General features: G+C 38.5%; 1 protein-coding gene across 1 annotated transcript in view; it reads right to left on the reverse strand.

Annotated features, from left to right (window-relative positions):
• Positions 1-6,848, reverse strand: part of LOC117376032 (equilibrative nucleoside transporter 2-like) — a 10,554-nt gene extending 3,706 nt beyond the window's left edge. Inside the window, exons 1-6 of the mRNA XM_033972468.1 lie at positions 6,721-6,848; positions 6,381-6,462; positions 3,936-4,081; positions 3,498-3,637; positions 1,747-1,881; positions 960-1,057 (exon numbers count right to left, since the gene is read on the reverse strand). Of these exons, the coding sequence (XP_033828359.1) occupies positions 960-1,057; positions 1,747-1,881; positions 3,498-3,637; positions 3,936-4,081; positions 6,381-6,462; positions 6,721-6,848 (729 nt within the window). The remainder of the gene's footprint in view (positions 1-959; positions 1,058-1,746; positions 1,882-3,497; positions 3,638-3,935; positions 4,082-6,380; positions 6,463-6,720) is intronic.
• Positions 6,849-18,999: the final 12,151 nt, after the last annotated feature.

Consider the following 18,999-nt stretch of genomic DNA (forward strand, 5'->3'; position numbering starts at 1 on the left):
ATTTTTATGTAACATAAAAATGACAAATAAAACCCTAAAATATAATAAGTTCAAGATCATTGTAACCTGTCATACATTTCAGTAAAAGTTTTGGTTATACTGTGGATAAGTCTATATGAGGATGTCTGTGTAAATCAGTCGTCCAGGTCTGATCCACAGCAAAAGACAAAGTTTAAATCTGTCAGCTGGACAAATTGTTAGTTGTAGGAGTGAAGACGTTTCACTGCTCATCCAAGCTGCTTCTTCAGTTCTGGTCAGATTGCTGGTGGACACTGCTTTAAATCTAACTGAGGGGAGGGCCACACTGAAACTAAACGGCGATTGTTCCCGTTTCAGCTGAAACTACCCTATTCAGCCCTTAATGACCCTGCTATTGTTCTCATTGTTCTGGGTCTGAGGATGGAGTTATAAATGGGGGAGAGATTATGTCTCAGGGCCCATTCCTGTTTAAGGAAGGATTGTCTTTCCTAACAAAACAGCTTATTTAACTCCCTTCTCAAACCATTTATTTTCTCTGGCTAAGATCTGAACTTCACTGTCTTCAAAGGAGTGGTTAGGGGCTTTGAGATGGAGATGTACAGTGGACTGGGGTCCAGAGGAGCTCTGCAGTGTTTTATGCCCTAAATGTAATTTTGTTGTTTTCTTTGAAATTGACAATAAATCTTGAATCTTGAATCTCTTGATGTGACAAAAGCTTTATGTCGACATTATTAAATTTGTGTTTCTGGTGCTGCTCCTTCAGATATTTTTTTTGTTTTTGCAATTTTTGTCTCTCTCTTTTTGTGCATTATTTAATATTTTGTCCTTCCATTTACATTAACTTTTACATGTTACATTCTGACAGTTACTCTTACTTGGACCACTACCTAATACTTCTACATGAGTAATATTATTTTGAAGTAACATTAGTACGTAGCGGAGCAGTTTGTATAAGTAGCAGTAGTAGTTTGTGCACTGACCAGATGAGGCAGGAGCAGGTAACACAACAGAGTGACCAGAGTGAACACACACGGAGTGATGAAGTACCCCAGGGCGGCCGACCTGCTGTCTGAGTTACCTTAAAACAGGACACATTTAATACATTCAGCCATTTAAAGCCCCAGTATGAAACTATTTTGCCAAAAAAAGAAAAAAAAGACTAAACTAAAATAAAAGCATGTATTTTCATTCTGGATGTTTGCACTGAAAAACATACTAACGTGTCCTTACTGAGCGGGCCTGCATCTCAAAATGAACTAACCCTAGAGAAGGACCTCGTCCTCCTTGTTTTGTAAATCTTGTTGTTTTGACAATAATCATGGACCATGGTAAATGTTCTGAAGTATGTTTTTAACATTTTATTTCCATGTAATCATGCTGTTGACTTTTCCCTCCCAGAGAGTTACTTTAACAATTAAAATTAATTTAATAAAATTTAACAATTTAAGTGTCTATATTGAAAAAAAACAACAAAAACAAAAAAAAACAAAACAACCTAAAAGGTTTACGTGAGAATAATGTGTGTTTTTCTGCTCTATTTTGCAATTAAATATAATGCCATTTAACATATTTCATTTTTAGGACTTTTAATACTTTGCAGAATCACTGCAGTTTAGGACAACCTGGAATTCTATGCTGGAGTCTGCTGCTTAAATTTCAAATGCAATGTTTCCTTCTATAAACTGTGAATTCTTTTCTTAAATTCCTTGAGCCTCTAAGGACAGAAAATAAGCCTCTGTATAGAAATGTGTGTGGTGAGTTACTGACTGAGGATGGAGAGGAGCATGGCCACGTTTGCAAAGATCCCACCCAGGCCCTGTCCGCTCATGAAGAATGTGCTGTAACGATAAGGAAAAAGGCCGACCAAACCAAAGAGACTGCCTTGGAGAACTGCTCCGAACACTGGAGAAAGAATGACAAAATATTAATATTAAGGCAGTCAAAAGAAAACTCTGATACTAACCGATACAAAAACTAGCATCAAAAAAGGGCTGGTGATATGGAAATATAACTTCATACCATGGGGGCATATTCAAATCCAGGCCTGTGGCAGAGGGTCAGACCAATGTTTTCACTGAAGTAACAGATGCTCATGTAATCTATGTATATGCAGTAGTATTGTTTTGGTGTGAGGAAACACTTCTGGTTGTTTATTTTCTGAACACAAGGGCTACTGTAGGCCATAACCCATGTCAAAACAAGAACAAAACAAGCACAAAACTACAGCAGTCTCAATTGGATCTATGGCATTAGCATTAGCATTAGAACCAACGCACAAGTTCTAAAAGCAGTGTCCTGGGGTTTTTTTTTTTCAGTTTTAAATGAACACAATATACTCAATGTTCTAATTCTGCACATCTCCAAAACAACAAACGTGATATTATCCATTTTTAAAGACATTTTTCACCTCTACTTTATACCTTTAGTTCATTATTTTTTACTTAAATGTACTCAAAGGGATGTGCACAGGTAGGGCCCAGGCTCAAGCACCTACCCCTTTGACTTAAGTGTCCTCCTGGTCGAGCCGTTTTGTTTAGGCTTAATATTTGCCCCGTGAAGACAGCAGATGTTTAATTTTTATTTTATTATTATTTTTTCTCTCTCCTGCCTCTCACTCATCTGCATGTCACAGCTTCAGACTCCACATGTGTCTTAACCTTAACAGCACATGGCGCCAAATCAAAGACTGTAGGAATAGTTCACAGTCCATAAAGATGTTCTACACAATCCAAGCTTTTAGCCATTATTTTCGGACAATACGCCTTTTATTCACAATGTTATAAGCAGAACAGCTCATGAAATAATATGTCTGTAGATTGAATAGCACAGTTATCGGGTAGTTTAACAACATAACACTTAAGTCTAGGTGTTTGGACACAAGTTTTTGATTGGACTGTGACAGTTCTCTGGAACGTTTGTCCACAGCCCAGTGTGAGGCTGCTGCTCAGACAGTAGCTGTGCTCCGTGTGCTGAAGCAGGGCCAGAGCACAGGGAGGAAGCAGAGGGCTGGGGCTCCACAGAGAACCAAGTGATCAGTCTTTGTAAAATGGAAGTGAATAACAAGCATGGCATAAAAGTAGGCCAGATGTTACAGTCTAATAAACAATTGCATGTTTTGAATCTTGGAGATAAGTAGGCTACAACAATGAGCTTATATCTCATTATTGTTTCAGACTGCTAAAAAGTAGGATTTCTTCACCTAAAACACCACAGATTACAGGAAATTATACATTTTATTTGTATCAAAAGCTCCTTGTGAGAGGCCCAAAACTATACTACTATACTACTAAATATTCTTGTTGGAGTTTTTCTACTAAACCTCAGCAGGCACACACCTGCATACATAATCTCTAAAGAAGCATAATAATTTTTGCTTACTTTTAAAACCATGGATAAGTTAATTTTAAGCTATATGGAAAGGTGCCCTTTTTTCTTGGTTGAGCACCTGCCCCTCAAAATGTCTTTACACGTCCCTGTGTACTCACATTAAATAAATGTATGTAGTAAAAAAGACTCACTGTTGATGAACCAGATGGTTGCCATAGTGACAATGAAGAAGGCGTCCTGGTCCATCTCCACCTCGACCAGAGCTGCAGTGAGTCCGAACAGGAAAATGAACGCGACCAGACTGAAGGCCACACGGTAGCGCTCTCGCACACTGCACACACCGCATGACACTTATGCCGGGAACAACCATAAACGTTGCATTATTATCTGTTTATGGGGCCAACAGCCTTTTTCATCCTAATTCACTGTGATAAGTTCATGTGCGTTTATAAGATCTTTATTATTAGATGTAGACAGTACACAGCTGACTTATTCTTATACAATATATCTGTACTGGGGCAAAATAGATACACACCCTTTAACAACTGAGATAAGACTAAAATATGAACTGATACAGGTTGGAACTCTCACCATAAAAGTTCCATAGTATCCCTTCAAATTGTACTCACTGTTGGTAGAGGCAGGAGTTGAGCAGTGAGAAGAGCAGTAGAGGGAGCTCAGAGAGCAGACACATCCAGCTGTCATAGTTATATTTATGAACATGGAAAGACGTGGAGTTTGAGCTGTAGTTTTCTGACAGACGATCATTAAAATACTGAAAAGACAAGATGAGAGGATACAAAAGAATTGATATACTTTATTAAGACAAGAACGCACAACACTTGATGGATTGGGTTCTACAGTATTAGTTCAGTGGATGGTAAATGGTCCCATTGTTTCCACCTTCAATTCTCATCAAGGAACTATTCCCCCATTTATACACCAATGTCCACAGGCACTGGGGGCAACATGGGCTAAGTGTCTTTAAGTGTCTTGCCGAAGGACACAATGACAGCATTCATCTGGGGGAGCTGGAATTGCACTGCCAACATGTAAGTCAGTGGATCTGACTGGTCTACCAATCATGTTTACATCGAAAGTGGGCTTCAAACATTTAGCTCAGTGGACAAACACTCTACAAACTGCAGTCACCATCTGGTAGGTTGGATGGAACATGATATTACTTTATTTTAATGCATGTCCTTTTATTTTTTATTATTTTTACAGCTGCACATGCAAGACCACGTGTTGTCTTCATAATTCTTCAATCTCTACCTACAATAATTTTTAACACTCTTGAAATTTTACCATGATTCCTCATGGTTTTCCATGATTCTGAGCAAATGCTGACTTGGACAAAAAAAGGTGAACCTGTCATTAGCCTCTGTATTATTTAAGCTAAATGAATAGATTATTTTATGTGGTTTAAGTTTTTACTCATTAACCATAGAATGCATCATGTAAAGAGCATTTATCTTAACAAAAATATGTTCAAATCAGGTACAGGCCCTGTAACTGTGTTTGAGGGGAAGGGAATTAATTTTAGTCCATTCAGTGGAATTGGTACAATTATTTCAGGCAAATGTCATTTGAAATCTTGATAGGTGCAGTCTCAGTGCTGTGGCGGTTAAGACATGACTGGAAAACATCAAAGGTTGTTAATTTGGAGAAAGTGAATAAGCTGTTGGTAAAAATCATTTTCAAGGACTTCACCAAAAATGGCAGATTTGAGATTTTAATTGTTCAGCAATGTGGCATCAAGACTGCCCTTCTTTAGGAGAGGCTTGATAACTGCAGTTTTCAAAGCTCTTGGGAATGTTTCAGATTGAAGTGACATGCTAACTAGGTAAGGCAACAACAAACTGTTTAGCACAGACTTTAGAAATCTAGTGGGTAACACATGAACTCAGACTCTGATGATCTTTTGGAAAGTTTTGTCAGTTACAGGTGCGACGTGAGTCAGCTATAAGTGTCCAGGCGGGTGCTGGATTGTTATTTGCACCGGTGAAAAAGAGAGTCCTGATGCTCTCATTGGGTCCCCCTGTATAAATAAAGATAAACAAATAAAAATAAAAAAAATGTCATTTTTAATGTCCTGAACCTTGTCAAACTCATTGCACTTAGATGTGGAAATTAGTTGGCAGTGGAGCTGGAGGGTTTGTTAATTTGTTTACTATTACAAACAGGACACAAGAGTTGTCACTGCAACTTCCAATAATTTCTTGTTCTACATAAACTGTGGTTTATCTTTTCTCTGTGAATCTCATAATGAACCTGGAGCTTTGCCTTGCACCATTCCCGCTCGGTCGCTTATTCCTCCATGGCGCTTTCTGCTTATCTTTAACTATTTTAACCTTCATCGGGGCAATGGTGTCCAGAACATTCAAAACACTCGAGATCACAGAGTTCAACAAATCATCAACATGAGGCATTTTCAAAGTGTATCATTTCCATGAACAGTGCACCTGTGTTATCATTTATGTGTCCTTCAAACAACTGCAGGATCAACTGCTGGTTTGGGAATAACAGACAAGTCAAAGAAGACACAGAAATGATCAGACAGCAACATCCACCACACTGACATTTGTAATATTTACTGTTTTTGTAATGAGCAGGTCCAGAGTGTGCCCAGCCTTTTAACATCTATTAAACATGTGACTGTCCTAAACCTTTTTGGTATTAAACTGTAAATGTGGTGTTTCAATAGCATTCTCTACTGTTCCTAGTCTTTTTTGGTAACTTTAGTACAAACTAGGTGAATTTGCAGATTTCTGGTCAAAATTGTGTAAAAATAGGCATGTCCTGGCTCCAGTGGGCACTGCCCCTACTCTGATTACAGTCAGGTGTTTCTGACAAACATTTGGCTGCAGGGGCGGAGAATGAAGTGTAGATACCTGTTAGACCAATCACACTATTCCTTACACCTCTAGATCCTGCCCGTTCCTCTCTCACTCTCTTCTTTAGTTCTCCAGGCACTGCCCAGAGTGTATACCACAGAGCAGGGGTCACCAACCTTTTTGAAACTGCTAGCAGGTTAGCTATGCTCATTTATATATACAGTCTATGGTGTATACCTGTGTAGCAGTGATGAAGAAGTTCCAGGGCAGCAAAATCCCCACTCCCTGTACAAAAATGATGAGGCCAACCGCATTTCCACTGGAGACAGAATACAACAAATACAGTTAGATAGAAAAGTGAAGATATTTCTCCTAATGTGGACTATCATACAGACTATAAAACAATAACAGTGAACATTTTAGAAGCAAAATTAAAGCTGCACCATGTAACGTATCTCACAGATCATCCCACCAGTAGCTTGTCTATATCCATTGAGAAAACTGATGATGCCACCAGGCCAAGGTGCCTGTTCGATGCCTTAGGAGGGGGAAGCAGTGCTTCACCAGCACTTTTTACAGTGCGGGCGGAGAGGTGCTGACCGGGGATGTTGTGGACAGTAGAAAGGATACTTTGAGGATCTCCTCAAGTTCACCCCACATCTTCTGAGGAGGAAGCAGAGACTGAGGACTCGGAGGCGGACTCATTCATCAACCTAGCTGAATTTCCTCAGTGGCAAGACTCCAGGGGTGGATGAGAGGCATCCTGAGTGTCTTAAGTCTCTGGCTGTTGTGGAGCTGTCTTGGCTGACATGTCTCTGCAACACTGAGTGGCTGCTGGGGACAGTGCCATTGGAATGGCAGACTGGGGTGGTCCCTCTGTTTAAAAAGGAGGATCTGCAGTAGGCACTGGAGTCATTTGCAGTCGAGTATGAAGCGACTAAGATGAGACAGCTCCTCCAGATCTGAGGCCATGGTTTTTGACCAGAAAACGTTGGCTTGCCCTCTTCGAGTGGGTGGAAAGTCCCCCACAAGTGGAGGAGTTCAAGTATCTCGGGGTCTTGTTCATGAGTGAGAAGGAAGGGGGGAGGAGGAGTGAGGAGGAGGAAGGATGGAGCGTGAGATTGACAGGCAGATTGGTGTAGCATCTGCAGTGATGTGGTCACTGTATTGGACTGTTGTGTTACTGGTCAGTCTACTTTCCTACCCACACCTATGGTCATGAGCTTTAGGTAATGACCGAAAGGAGAAGATCATAGATACAAACGGTTGAAATGCGCTTCCTCTGCAGGGTGACAGGGCGCTCCCTTAGAGATAGAGTGAAGAGCTTCTTCTTGCAGGAGGACCTCAGAGTAGAGCCACTGCTCCTCCACGTCAAGAGGAGCCAGTTGAGGTGGCTGGAGCATCTGCTCAGGATGCTTCCTGGAGGCATGTCCTACTGGTAGGAGGCCCCAGGGAAGACCCCGGACACGCTAGAGGTCTGGGAATGTCTTGGGATTCCACTGGAGGAGCTGGAGGATGTGTCTGGGGTGAGGGAAATCTGGGAGTACCTGTTTAGACTGCTGCCCTGTGACTTGACTCTGGATAAGAGGAAGAAAATGGATGGATATGCAAAACCCATAGCAAATCAATAACATCTCCATGGAGACAAGCAAGACCCCACCAAAAAAGTTATATAGTGCACCTTTAAGTCATTTCAATGAAATCTACACGGCCAAAATAGCAAACTTAAATCTTAAAGTGCATGTGACAGGTTGGTCTACGCATTTCACTAAAACATACTTAAGTTAAAATCATTATATTTGACATTTTGCTGAGAATCTTGCCTGTTTTTTTCCCCCTAGATTTTTATTTTTGGTGAACTTTAGAATTTTACTTCCTGGTTGGACACGGGTATTCTATAATTGTTACCTAGCGACCATTATGTTAACAAGAGCATAGACTGTATTTATAAATGGACATAGTTAACTTGCCAGTCGCTGTGTTCCAAATACAAAGCGAGCATGGACGCACTTCCCACTCCACTGAGTCTGGCTCCATTTTACTTTACATTGAAAAATTGTCACCTCTCTCTCTGTGACTGCTGCAGTGAGCTAAATGAATATTGTTGAAGTGCAGATTTTCTTTGTAAGTACTGTGAGTTCTTGAGTCTAGCAGCTAAAACAAATGGATCAGGTTCAACAGTTGTGAATTTACCTTTTGGATGTTTCATGGCAAAGTACAATGTAATGAATAAGGAAATATGGCTCTTCCCTCTTCCCACCTGAGAGTGACATCATCACTTTCTAGAAACTGAAACACCAATTAGGGTTTCACAGTTATTTTCCATTAGGCCTGAATGATAGAATAGAAATCCTTGTGCCATTTCTGTTTTATTAATAGCATTGTGCTGAAATTTCATCCAGTTCATCCAGAAGAATTCACAAAAAGACTAAACTACAGGATGAACTAACGGAATACAAGATTCACATTTCAGAACATGTTTGTACTGATCTAAACTACAGGGTTAACAGTTTTTTTTGTACAGAATAAGACAGGAGATTTGTTGTCTGTAGAGGAAATGATAAGGTAATTCAAAAATTGCAGCCTTTGAGATTTTTTCGATTTGATTGATGAAATCAAAGCTCTAAATGTGATATTATGACATACACTGCTAGAATTACGACATACATATTGTGATTTTACCAAACTCACCGATCGACTGGAGGAGATGCGTTCCTCTCATCCCACATTTTCAGTTTTCCTATTTAAAAAATGCAATAATGTTAATTTAATCACAACATTTAAGCGGGGAGAGTTATTTTAAGATGGGGTATTATGCAAAATCACCTTTTTTAAGCTTTCTGCCATGTGATAACTTTCCCTCATCCGACGTCTGAAGAGGTTTTATGTCATCCACGCATGTTTGAGTCATTTAGCAATCTCTCCTGGGCCCTATTCAAACCCTCCTTACGGTTAGTTGTAAGTTAATGTGCAATGGAAGGTAACATGGTGATTTAAATATGTTATGAGCAAATAGTTAATGCACCATAGAAGTAAAATACCCCTCTAAAGTATCCCCAAAACGTTTGCTCAAAAACTGGTTGTGACTCATCCGAAATACTTATATGTCTACAAGGAGAAAGCAGGACTTAAACAGGACTTAGGCAGGACTTATGCAGGACTTAGGCAGGCTTAAACCAGGACATCTTTAACTAAACAAGGTCTGAACAAATTTTAACCAGTACTAAACTCCCAACTCAAAGTCAAGAGGAAATACGTTTACATGACATCCCTGTAGTTTAATCTGAGCTAATTCTCAGGTGGAATTTGCTGTTAAAATGTCAGGCTGCAAATTTGTTTACCTAGTTGATGGCTAACAATTGTAATTATTGCACATATTGACACAAAACACTGATTCAAATTCAATGTCTTCTCTGGTTTTAAATAAACTAAATAAAAAAAACAGCTTTAGAAAGTGGTATCATTGCTCAGAGACGTTATTGTTGCCATTTAAAAGGACTTAAAGCCATAAGATGAATATGACAAGTTTGTGGAGCCGATCCCAAACAAATAATAAGGTTGTGGATCATAAGTTTGGAAATTTCGATCAAAAACATTGAATTGCCTGTATAAAGTTCTAAAGGCCCCTGCCCTCCATCTGAAACTATAACATTATCAAACCAGGACAAACCTAGGCCTTATAGTAGGTAAATTCCACCAAAAATGAGTAAAAGAAGGAATATTTAATACTATTTAATGTGTAATTTTTGTAGTGCTAGTTCATTGTGTACAAGCATATTACCTCGTACAACTTACAAATCGTAAAACTAGAAATACCATGCTGAATTAGCTATCTAGAACTGTAAGATTTTCACAAAAAATACAATATTCTGTAAGTATTGGTGCCTTCGTGATAAAAGATTTCCATATAGTAAAAACAGGTGTATGCTATTACATCCTTAAGTCAAAACTGAAGTTAGATTCATGTTCATTTTTTTAACACCTACTTTAAATTGGTCTGAAGGGTCTGGTCCTGTTGGTTCTGTTCTCAGAGAGGTCCTGATCTGCTGCTGCTGCTGCCTGTGAAATGTGAAGGAGGAGAGAAATGAGCGAACGTGTCAAAGTGAGCCGTCATTTCTGAACTTTTGGAGGGAGGAGCGTTTGTTTGTGAGAACGGCTGTCAAAAATAAATAAAAACTTACACCAGGAGGCAGTGTGGGACAGGTGAAACTGCATTATGTCCACAGCAGTAACAGTGAAAGACAGAGGGATGGATAAGGCAAGTAATCTTCAGTTTACAGATCAAGGTTTAGAGAGTGGCTTCACTGATCAGTTTAGCTTTATTCATTTAATGTAAAGCAGGAGCATGGATCTTCTAGGACACAGGTATGACGGCCGCTATACTTCAGTGTAATATGGCAATGTTTTATCTTTTATTTGAAGTGTATGTGCCGATGTATGTCGTGGCACAGGGGCAGGATGTTGTATAAAGTAGTAAAAGGATACCATTTTGCTCACCAGCTCTGATTTGTTAGATGTTTGTCCAACAACGCCACTCTGAAGGGAACACATAGGCTAAGTAATAATTAGTATAAAGTGACAGAGACATGGAATATGAAAAATACACTATGAAGTTACTTATTGGTTTGCTGAATACAAAGTTATTTTTAAAGATACTTAAATAAAAAAGTTTGTTCTATTACACTCTCACACATACTATGAAATGTATAATGAGACAAGCAGATCTAATACCCTCAGCAGCGTAAATCAAATCTAATCAAACCTTTTAACTTGAACTTGAAGGAGCCAGGTAAATATATATTTTAATAGTGTAAATTTGGGAATCACAAAATCACTTACCAGAGCGTTTCACAAAGTGCTGGAGGTGTCCCAAGTTAACACTAATTTAGTTTAGTTCAGCCTAGCTTCTTACCTCAACCTACCTTATTGATTTAGTTATTATTTTACTGGTTTTATGGTTTTAAAACTTGTGATTTACTTTGTGTTTCTTAATTAGTATTGCTTTTTTTCTGTCTATGTGCAGCACTTTGGAAATAGTTTGTTTATGAAATGTGCTATACAGATAAAGTAGATTGAATATTAGCTGCACAAACGCCCTCTTGCTCTACAGCTGCTTTACAATTCCTTTTGCACACTCCATCATGAAAGTCACTACACATCACATCAGGTTTGTGAAGTTGTAGTGTATTGTTGTGTATCATGCTTTTGCACATTTATGGAAAATTGCTGTGTGTGACATAGGTTTATAGGCACAGTATTGGACAGGAAATCGTAATAAGGTTTCAAAAACGACTTAAACAAGCATGAATAACATATAAAACCACTTAAGGTATGTTTTTGAGGGAACAACATGATATAAATCTCCAAAAAAGTCCATTTTGCATAATGGTTGCTCTTTAATCAACATTGAACAAACTAAATGTTGTAACAATAAGAGTGCGTTGACTTGCAATGGAAAACTGATGTGGATTAACAATGTCTATACTTTACGTGCATTTGACGGCATTATACAAATAAAGCGGGCTGGATCGGATATTAGCCTTACAAACTCCCTCTTGCTCTCCTGCTGCTTTACGATTCCTTTAGTGCACTCCATCGTGAAAGGCGTTTGAGACACTTAACACTACATCATGCGGCACACGCTCAAGGGCACCCATTATCAACATGTCGGTGTGATGAGTCCATTTCCCCGGCATTCATCCAAAACAAGAGCCAGAGCAGACGTATTGCCTGGATCTTAATAGGCCGCAGATGCTTGGTATAAAACATTTGTGTCAGGAAGCTAAAATGTGCAGCGCAGTTCCTATGGCTAGCTATTGGAGGTGCCAATCTTGTTTTTAATGGCGAGATAGATGATCTAGAAGGTGGCGATTTTGCTGTCTGAATGTTGTCGGGTGCTAATGGGGAGAAAATGGATTGTTGTCGTTTTGTGTAAATAAAGTGTTTAAAGTGCGTATTAGAGACAAGGTTAAAAGGTACACGTGACTTGGACTGTAACTGTCTACCTGCCAAATGAGGACAGGAGGAGACGAGGGGAGGCAAAGTCACCCCTCACTTGGAACAAGACACGAGCGCTGATTTGATGGACTTTTACTGAATATTGTGAGATGTTTAATGTGTAGAGGATGTGTCTTAAAATTAAACAATCTCAATTATCCCGTATACCAAAAAAATGACAAAAAAATGAATTGACATGTATTTTTATAAATGTTTTTATGTTCTACTTTGAAATTTAGATTAAGTTGGAACTACTGTTTTTCCAATGCAATTTAAAAAAACTTCCATTCCAATACCAATACTTGTGTAGTGTACTCACTGATGCCGATATCAGTTCGATGCCACATAGTGTGAAGAAGTAGACTGGTGACTCAATATTGTTACAGAACAAGAGCTAAAAAATAATTCTCTCTAAAGAAAATCTAAGAGAATAAATTAGTCAAATGTATAATGGTCTTGATGATCTTTTACTTGTCTTCTTGGTCACTTTGTACCACAGACGTGGAGAAAAACAGCAGTGAGGCCTGTAAAAAGACCTTATCCTCAGTGCACATGGCTCGTTATACAGAGTAAACAAAGTCCGTCCACTGTCTGCATTTAACCTGCTCGGGGAGTTTGCGGTAGAATTAGCCACAGACATCAACAGTGGTGCTCGCATCTATGGGTCTTCATTCTGCAAATACGAAGTGGTATCTGATCGGTGATTTGGTCTGAGTAATCTGAAAAATTTGTATGTATTGGAGCTTTTTCTGATGCCAGTATCAATATCGGAACAACCCTAGCATTAGCTTTGAGACACAAATACCTACTTTTATAAAGACAGAAGTATTTACTCCATGCACAGATGTTAACACACTGTCTATGATTCTCTATTAATTACTTAATGTCTGCATCATGATATTTAAATATTGATTTGTTCAGCTAAATAGATGGAGTGGGAGGAGTGGACTTCTGCAAGAACCTGAACTAGCCAGGTGGCACTATGAAAGGGGCCTTTTGTTATTTTATCTGTGTATTTCATTAGTTTTCATGGTGTTTATATGGATCTATATGCAAGATGGATGTACATAAATTCATTAGAGGAGGAAACCACTAAAATTTGAAACTTGATTTTGATACTAAGGGATAGACTCCATACTCAGTACCGATTCTGATATCACAACGGCAATAAAAAAACAAAAAACTCTTTCTTTAGACATTAGGGTGAAATTTTCAACATTAAACCGCAGTACTTTCTTTTATATTCCCACGTGGCCTTATATCTGTCTAATCCTTCAATCATCCAGGTAGTTTAGTGATCCATAGGCCTATACTAGTCTATGTCTATGTGGATATTTCGATACTTTTGACAGCTCTACTCTGTGGTACCTGGGGAATTATGATGTGTAACCTATTTTCCTGAATTATTGATATAAGGGAGGTTGCAACTGATAAAGGTTGAGTACTACTGGTTTAGAATACATATTTTATTTTGGATTACCTTAACCAGTTCAACATTCTCGCGTTTGTTTTTTAAACCAAATATCTGAAATGCAAATATCCTTCTACTCTCCATAACCAGTTATTCTGTGAACAGCCCTGTAGCAACCTGACACTGTGAAGGACTGTGTGGGTTTAGTGTGCAGCTTGTGTACCACCACATACAGGATATATACACATAATTGAGCTCACAAGAATTGATATTCCTCCTGTCTTTACCCCCCTCTCAGCCTTCTGCTTCGCTTGCTTTCTTTTTTTCAATTTAAAATGCATTAAAAAAAAAACTTAACCTCCTGAAGTGGTGTTGCAGACATGCCCTCCACTTAAATAAAGAGGATTAAACATGCAGCCTTATAGTGAAACGCTATTTAAACTTCACCTTCACCATCTCGCCCTCTCCTGCAGTCTTGTTCTTGGCCTCAGTGTCCCCACTGTCGCTATATGTGATTAAACAGCTACAGGCAACCGCTAGAGCTGTTTTACCCTAAAGAAAAAAACAAAACAATAAACATAAGGTGAATTATGCTGCAATGTGGTAAGACTGGATGTTGTGACAGACTTTCAAACTACAGTGTACTTTACTTCTATTGAGTATTAACTGTAAACACATTGCATATTTAGATCATGAATTTTGACAATGCTATATTCGCCAAAAGCAACGTATTACATGTTTCAGCAGTTTTAACTTGTGTTTTGGCAGGTAGCTCCCTTTGCTCTCCATGTTAAGTCACTCCCCCTTCAGAGCGCCATCACAGCACAATCAGATTTCGCAAGTTGCTGTTACTTCCTCAAAAACATAACTCCGTGTGTGTTTTTGATGAGTTAATAGTATTCTAACATGGCTTAAACTTCACAAGAGTCTATTTTGCGTAATATATGACACTTAAATATAGCGTTACACAATACAAGGAAAAAGTATTGATATCGATATATATTGACTAATACAATAATTAATATCGCAGCATTGTCACTATATCACAGTGACACCAAGATTCTGACAAACGTGTTCTGTTTCTTTTTTAAACAATATGTTAAATAAAACTATTAAAAAAACTTGGTACTGATTTTCTTAATGAGTACAAAATTACCTTTGATTTAGTCTTGGTTTAGTGTGTGTTAAGTTTTTATTTAAGAGTATAAATTAAGGGTCAGTTCTGTTGAAAGTTGTAAAAACATCTTATGATTGAATAAATGCAGGATAGATAAGTTTAATGCCATTCTGTGGAACATTCTAGGAAAAGCAATAACATCTCTATGGACACAAGTAGACTACGGACACCCCACTAGAAAAGTTACATATACTGCACCTTTAGCTTTTAGATGGCAAATTCATGAATTAATTGGAGTCCAAATGTACAAATTAAACAACCGCAATTAACTAAATGCAATATAGTGTAGCTATATAGTGATAAAATGCCATTTGAAACGCATCCAGGTACTTAAAGCTTTCAGCCTTCTCCAGGACTGCATCCCATGTGCGTGATAAGGTGTATGCTCTCTTGTCATGATTCATGCTCCTTGGACCTTGTTTGTGGATCTCGATGGCCTCTCTGATCCAGTAGTGGGATTGTTCTAGTCCATGATGTGGTTTTGTCTTTTATAATGGTTGATTTCAGATGCTCCTGCCCTTTTTTTAATACATTTTTAAAAGTTACTCTTACTTAAGCAATTTCTCGCGCCGCTACTTTTACTTCTACTTGAGTAATATTATTTTGAAGAAACATAACTCTTACTTGAGTACAGTTTATGGCTACTCTACCACCTGTGCTTCCAATACCGTACTTTAGAGCGAATATACGCAAGTATTCATAAAACACGTGGCTGAATGCAACATATTTTTCTCCAGGACAGATAATGTTTAGCATGATAAAGGGAGGGGCTGGATCTACATTATCTTGTCTGCTGAACAGTACAAATGATATTGTGAAGGTGGAATGGAGAGAGCTGATTTGTGGTTTGTGCAAGTTTGAAATGTGGAGCGTCTCGCCTTGTGTCAGAGAGTTTAATGGGGCTAAACTGCTTTGGAGGATCAGGCCCTTCATCATCTAAAACATTAGAACCAAAACCATTCATTTACATTCAAACTGTCCAAACTGCTTTTTTTCTTTCATAAAAAATATAGCACCAGTTTTGTCACAATACTAAAAAAATGCTAACTCAATTTCAATGCTAAGGAATAGATACTCTTTAGACACCAGAATGTGATTTTAACTTTATATCTTACTGACGTACTTTCTTTTATATTACCATGCTGTGTAATCCCTCAGTCATCCAGGTACGTTCCATAGTGGTCCATGGATGTACTGTATACTAGTCTAGGTGGTCTTATCATAGACAATTTAAAAAAGTTGACTAAAAATGAGTGTGACGTCACCCATAGTGTTCAGCTCCAGTCATATGAAGCTCGTCGAGGCTCGGAGTTACAGGGGCGTATTTGGAGTTGAGTTCCAGTTACGAGTATCATTGCAACTAAAGGCCAATCTGAAGCCAAGCTGTTGAAGGTTACGCCCATTCCCGCCCACACATCTCTGGTTTAGCAGGAAGCGGGCGGTTAGCAACGCTGTCAATCAAACCTGTTGCTAATGCTAGTAGAGCGACCTCAGGGAGACAGGGCACCTGATTTGTTATTCATATTCATATTCATATCTTGATTTACGGACAAAACGGCAAAATAATGGCTCACTGCAGCAGTTAGAGGGAGGGATGACAATTTCTCAATGTAAAGTGAATTGAAGCCAGAGTTGATGGAGCCGGAAGCGTGCCCATGATCACTTCCTACTTGGAGTGCAGTGGTGAGCAGGTTAGCTATGTCCATTTAATATGTACAGTCTATGGGTGTTTCTGATGCAGCTCAAGATCATTCTAAAGGTATTCAGGAAAGTAAAAGCCAAATGTAAAATCTGTCAACTGAACAAAACAGATGTAGGAGTGAAGACGTTTCGTTGCTCATCCAAGCCGCTTCTTCAGTTCTGGTCAGATTACTAACAGACACTACCTTATATTTAACTATGTCGCTACACTAAGTGTGCACTGTGCCTGAGTCATACTTAGCACTTTCATTCAGCTCCTAATGGGCATGTTCTCACCTATTAGTATCCTGGCTAGCCCTGTTGTTTTCTTTGTTTCCTTTGTTTGCTTCGGGTCTGAGGATGGAGTTATAGATGGGGGAAAGATGATCTCTAAGGCCCCCATTTTTGTTCAAGGAAGGATTATCTTTAACTCCCCTCTCAAACCTTGTCTTTTCTTTGGCTAAGATATGTACCTCAAAGGAGTGGTTAGTGGCTTTGAGATGGAGATGTACAGCGGACTGAGGTCCCAAGGAGCACACGCGGTGGTGTTGGTACATTACTACTACTTTGACTATTATGACTAGATAAATGACAAGTCTTTCTTAAATGGGAACATTTTTAGATGTAAAATCTGTTGGATTCTTTTTGTCTAATGTTAAATTTTTTAATAGTTAATGGAGTATACTTTCACCCTGTATATATCTTTTACAAAATCACTTTACTTCTTCCACATCATCACCCCAGGATAGCTGATTTCCTTTCACATTTAACAGGATCACAATCTTTGGAAAATGCCAGATAGTGACCGGTGAGGGGCCTAAAAGGGCACGCTCGCTTCTTCTGACCTCCAGGTGAGCTGGAAAAGGTTGTGTGACTAACTTGGTGCCAGAAACAGCTCCAAACATGTGGAAAGACAAATCCTTAATCTCCTCTACACTAAATACTGCAAACTCACAGTGCTGTCATGTGCTGAAAATAGGTTTGTGTGCCAGCCAGTGAAGACCAACTCTGGGAACTGGGATGTTTCAATCTCCCCCAGACTTTTCTACTGCCTCTGACCAAACGTGGACTGAATTAAAGTGGAACTAAACATTAAATCGACTTTTTCTTTCGTGATTGTAACAATATAAGTTTGAGATGGATCCAAATGAGACACTGATATTGTCACTGTGTAATATGAGCTCTTGCACAATATCCATAAACCAGATGGAACTGCATCAAAAACAGAATATTTGCAAGGAGACACAGGAATTTACTATAGCTTTAGAGAATTCACTAGTATTAAAAAGTAGTTTTTGATTTTTTAGAGCAGTATGTCTGTTATTCCAGATGTAGGGAAAGGTCAGTGTCAAGGAGAGCAGAGCCTGTTGGTGAAAGGAGGTTTGATTGGAATTTTCTGAACACAGTTAAAGAAATGTAGGCCTCCATTCTAAAAGAATCAACTTGACATTGCATTTTGAAAACATCTGTGTACACGACAGTCCATCTTTTGTCATATTTCAAGTAAAAATTTTCTTTTCAACAGATTAGTCAGGCCTGTGGATTCCTCAGAACTTAAGACTCTAATAAATACAGAAACATGTTTAATAGAAGTAGTAGAGTTATAACTGGGAAAGAAAAAAATGGTAATTAAAGGGATTTCAATATTAATACAGTTAATGAAAGAAATTGCCTGTAGAATGTGCCAGTCCTATATATATATATATATATATATATATATATATATAGGACTGGCACATTCTACAGGCAATTTCTTTCATTAACTGATTAATATTGAAATCCCTTTAATTACCATTTTTTTCTTTCCCAGTTATAACTCTACTACTTCTATTAAACATGTTTCTGTATTTATTAGAGTCTTAAGTTCTGAGGAATCCACAGGCCTGACTAATCTGTTGAAAAGAAAATTTTTACTTGAAATATGACAAAAGATGGACTGTCGTGTACACAGATGTTTTCAAAATGCAATGTCAAGTTGATTCTTTTAGAATGGAGGCCTACATTTCTTTAACTGTGTTCAGAAAATTCCAATCAAACCCTCCCTTTCACCAACAGGCTCTGCTCTCCTTGACACTGACCTTTCCCTACAATCTGGAATTAACAGACATACTGCTCTAAAAAATCAAAAACTACTTTTTAATACTAGTGAATTCTCTAAAGCTATAGTAAAATTCCTGTGTCTCCTTGCAAAATATTCTGTTTTTGATGCAGTGTCCATCTGGTTTATGGATATTGTGCAAGAGCTCATATTACACAGTGACAATATCAGTGTCTCATTTGGATCCATCTCAAACTTATATTGTTACAATCACGAAGAAAAAGTCGATTTAATGTTTAGTTCCACTTTAATTCAGTCCACGTTTGGTCAGAGGCAGTAGAAAAGTCTGGGGGAGATTGAAACATCCCCAGTTCCAGAGTTGGTCTTCACTGGCTGGCACACAAACCTATTTTCAGCACATGACAGCACTGTGGAGTTTGCAGTATTTAGTGTAGAGGAGATTAAGGATTTGTCCTTTCCACATGTTTTGGAGCTGTTTCTGGCACCAAGTTAGTCACACAACCTTTTCCAGCTCACCTGGAGGTCAGAAGAA

Source organism: Periophthalmus magnuspinnatus, chromosome 1 (assembly GCF_009829125.3).
Source record: "Periophthalmus magnuspinnatus isolate fPerMag1 chromosome 1, fPerMag1.2.pri, whole genome shotgun sequence".
NCBI classification, from domain to species: domain Eukaryota; kingdom Metazoa; phylum Chordata; class Actinopteri; order Gobiiformes; family Gobiidae; genus Periophthalmus; species Periophthalmus magnuspinnatus.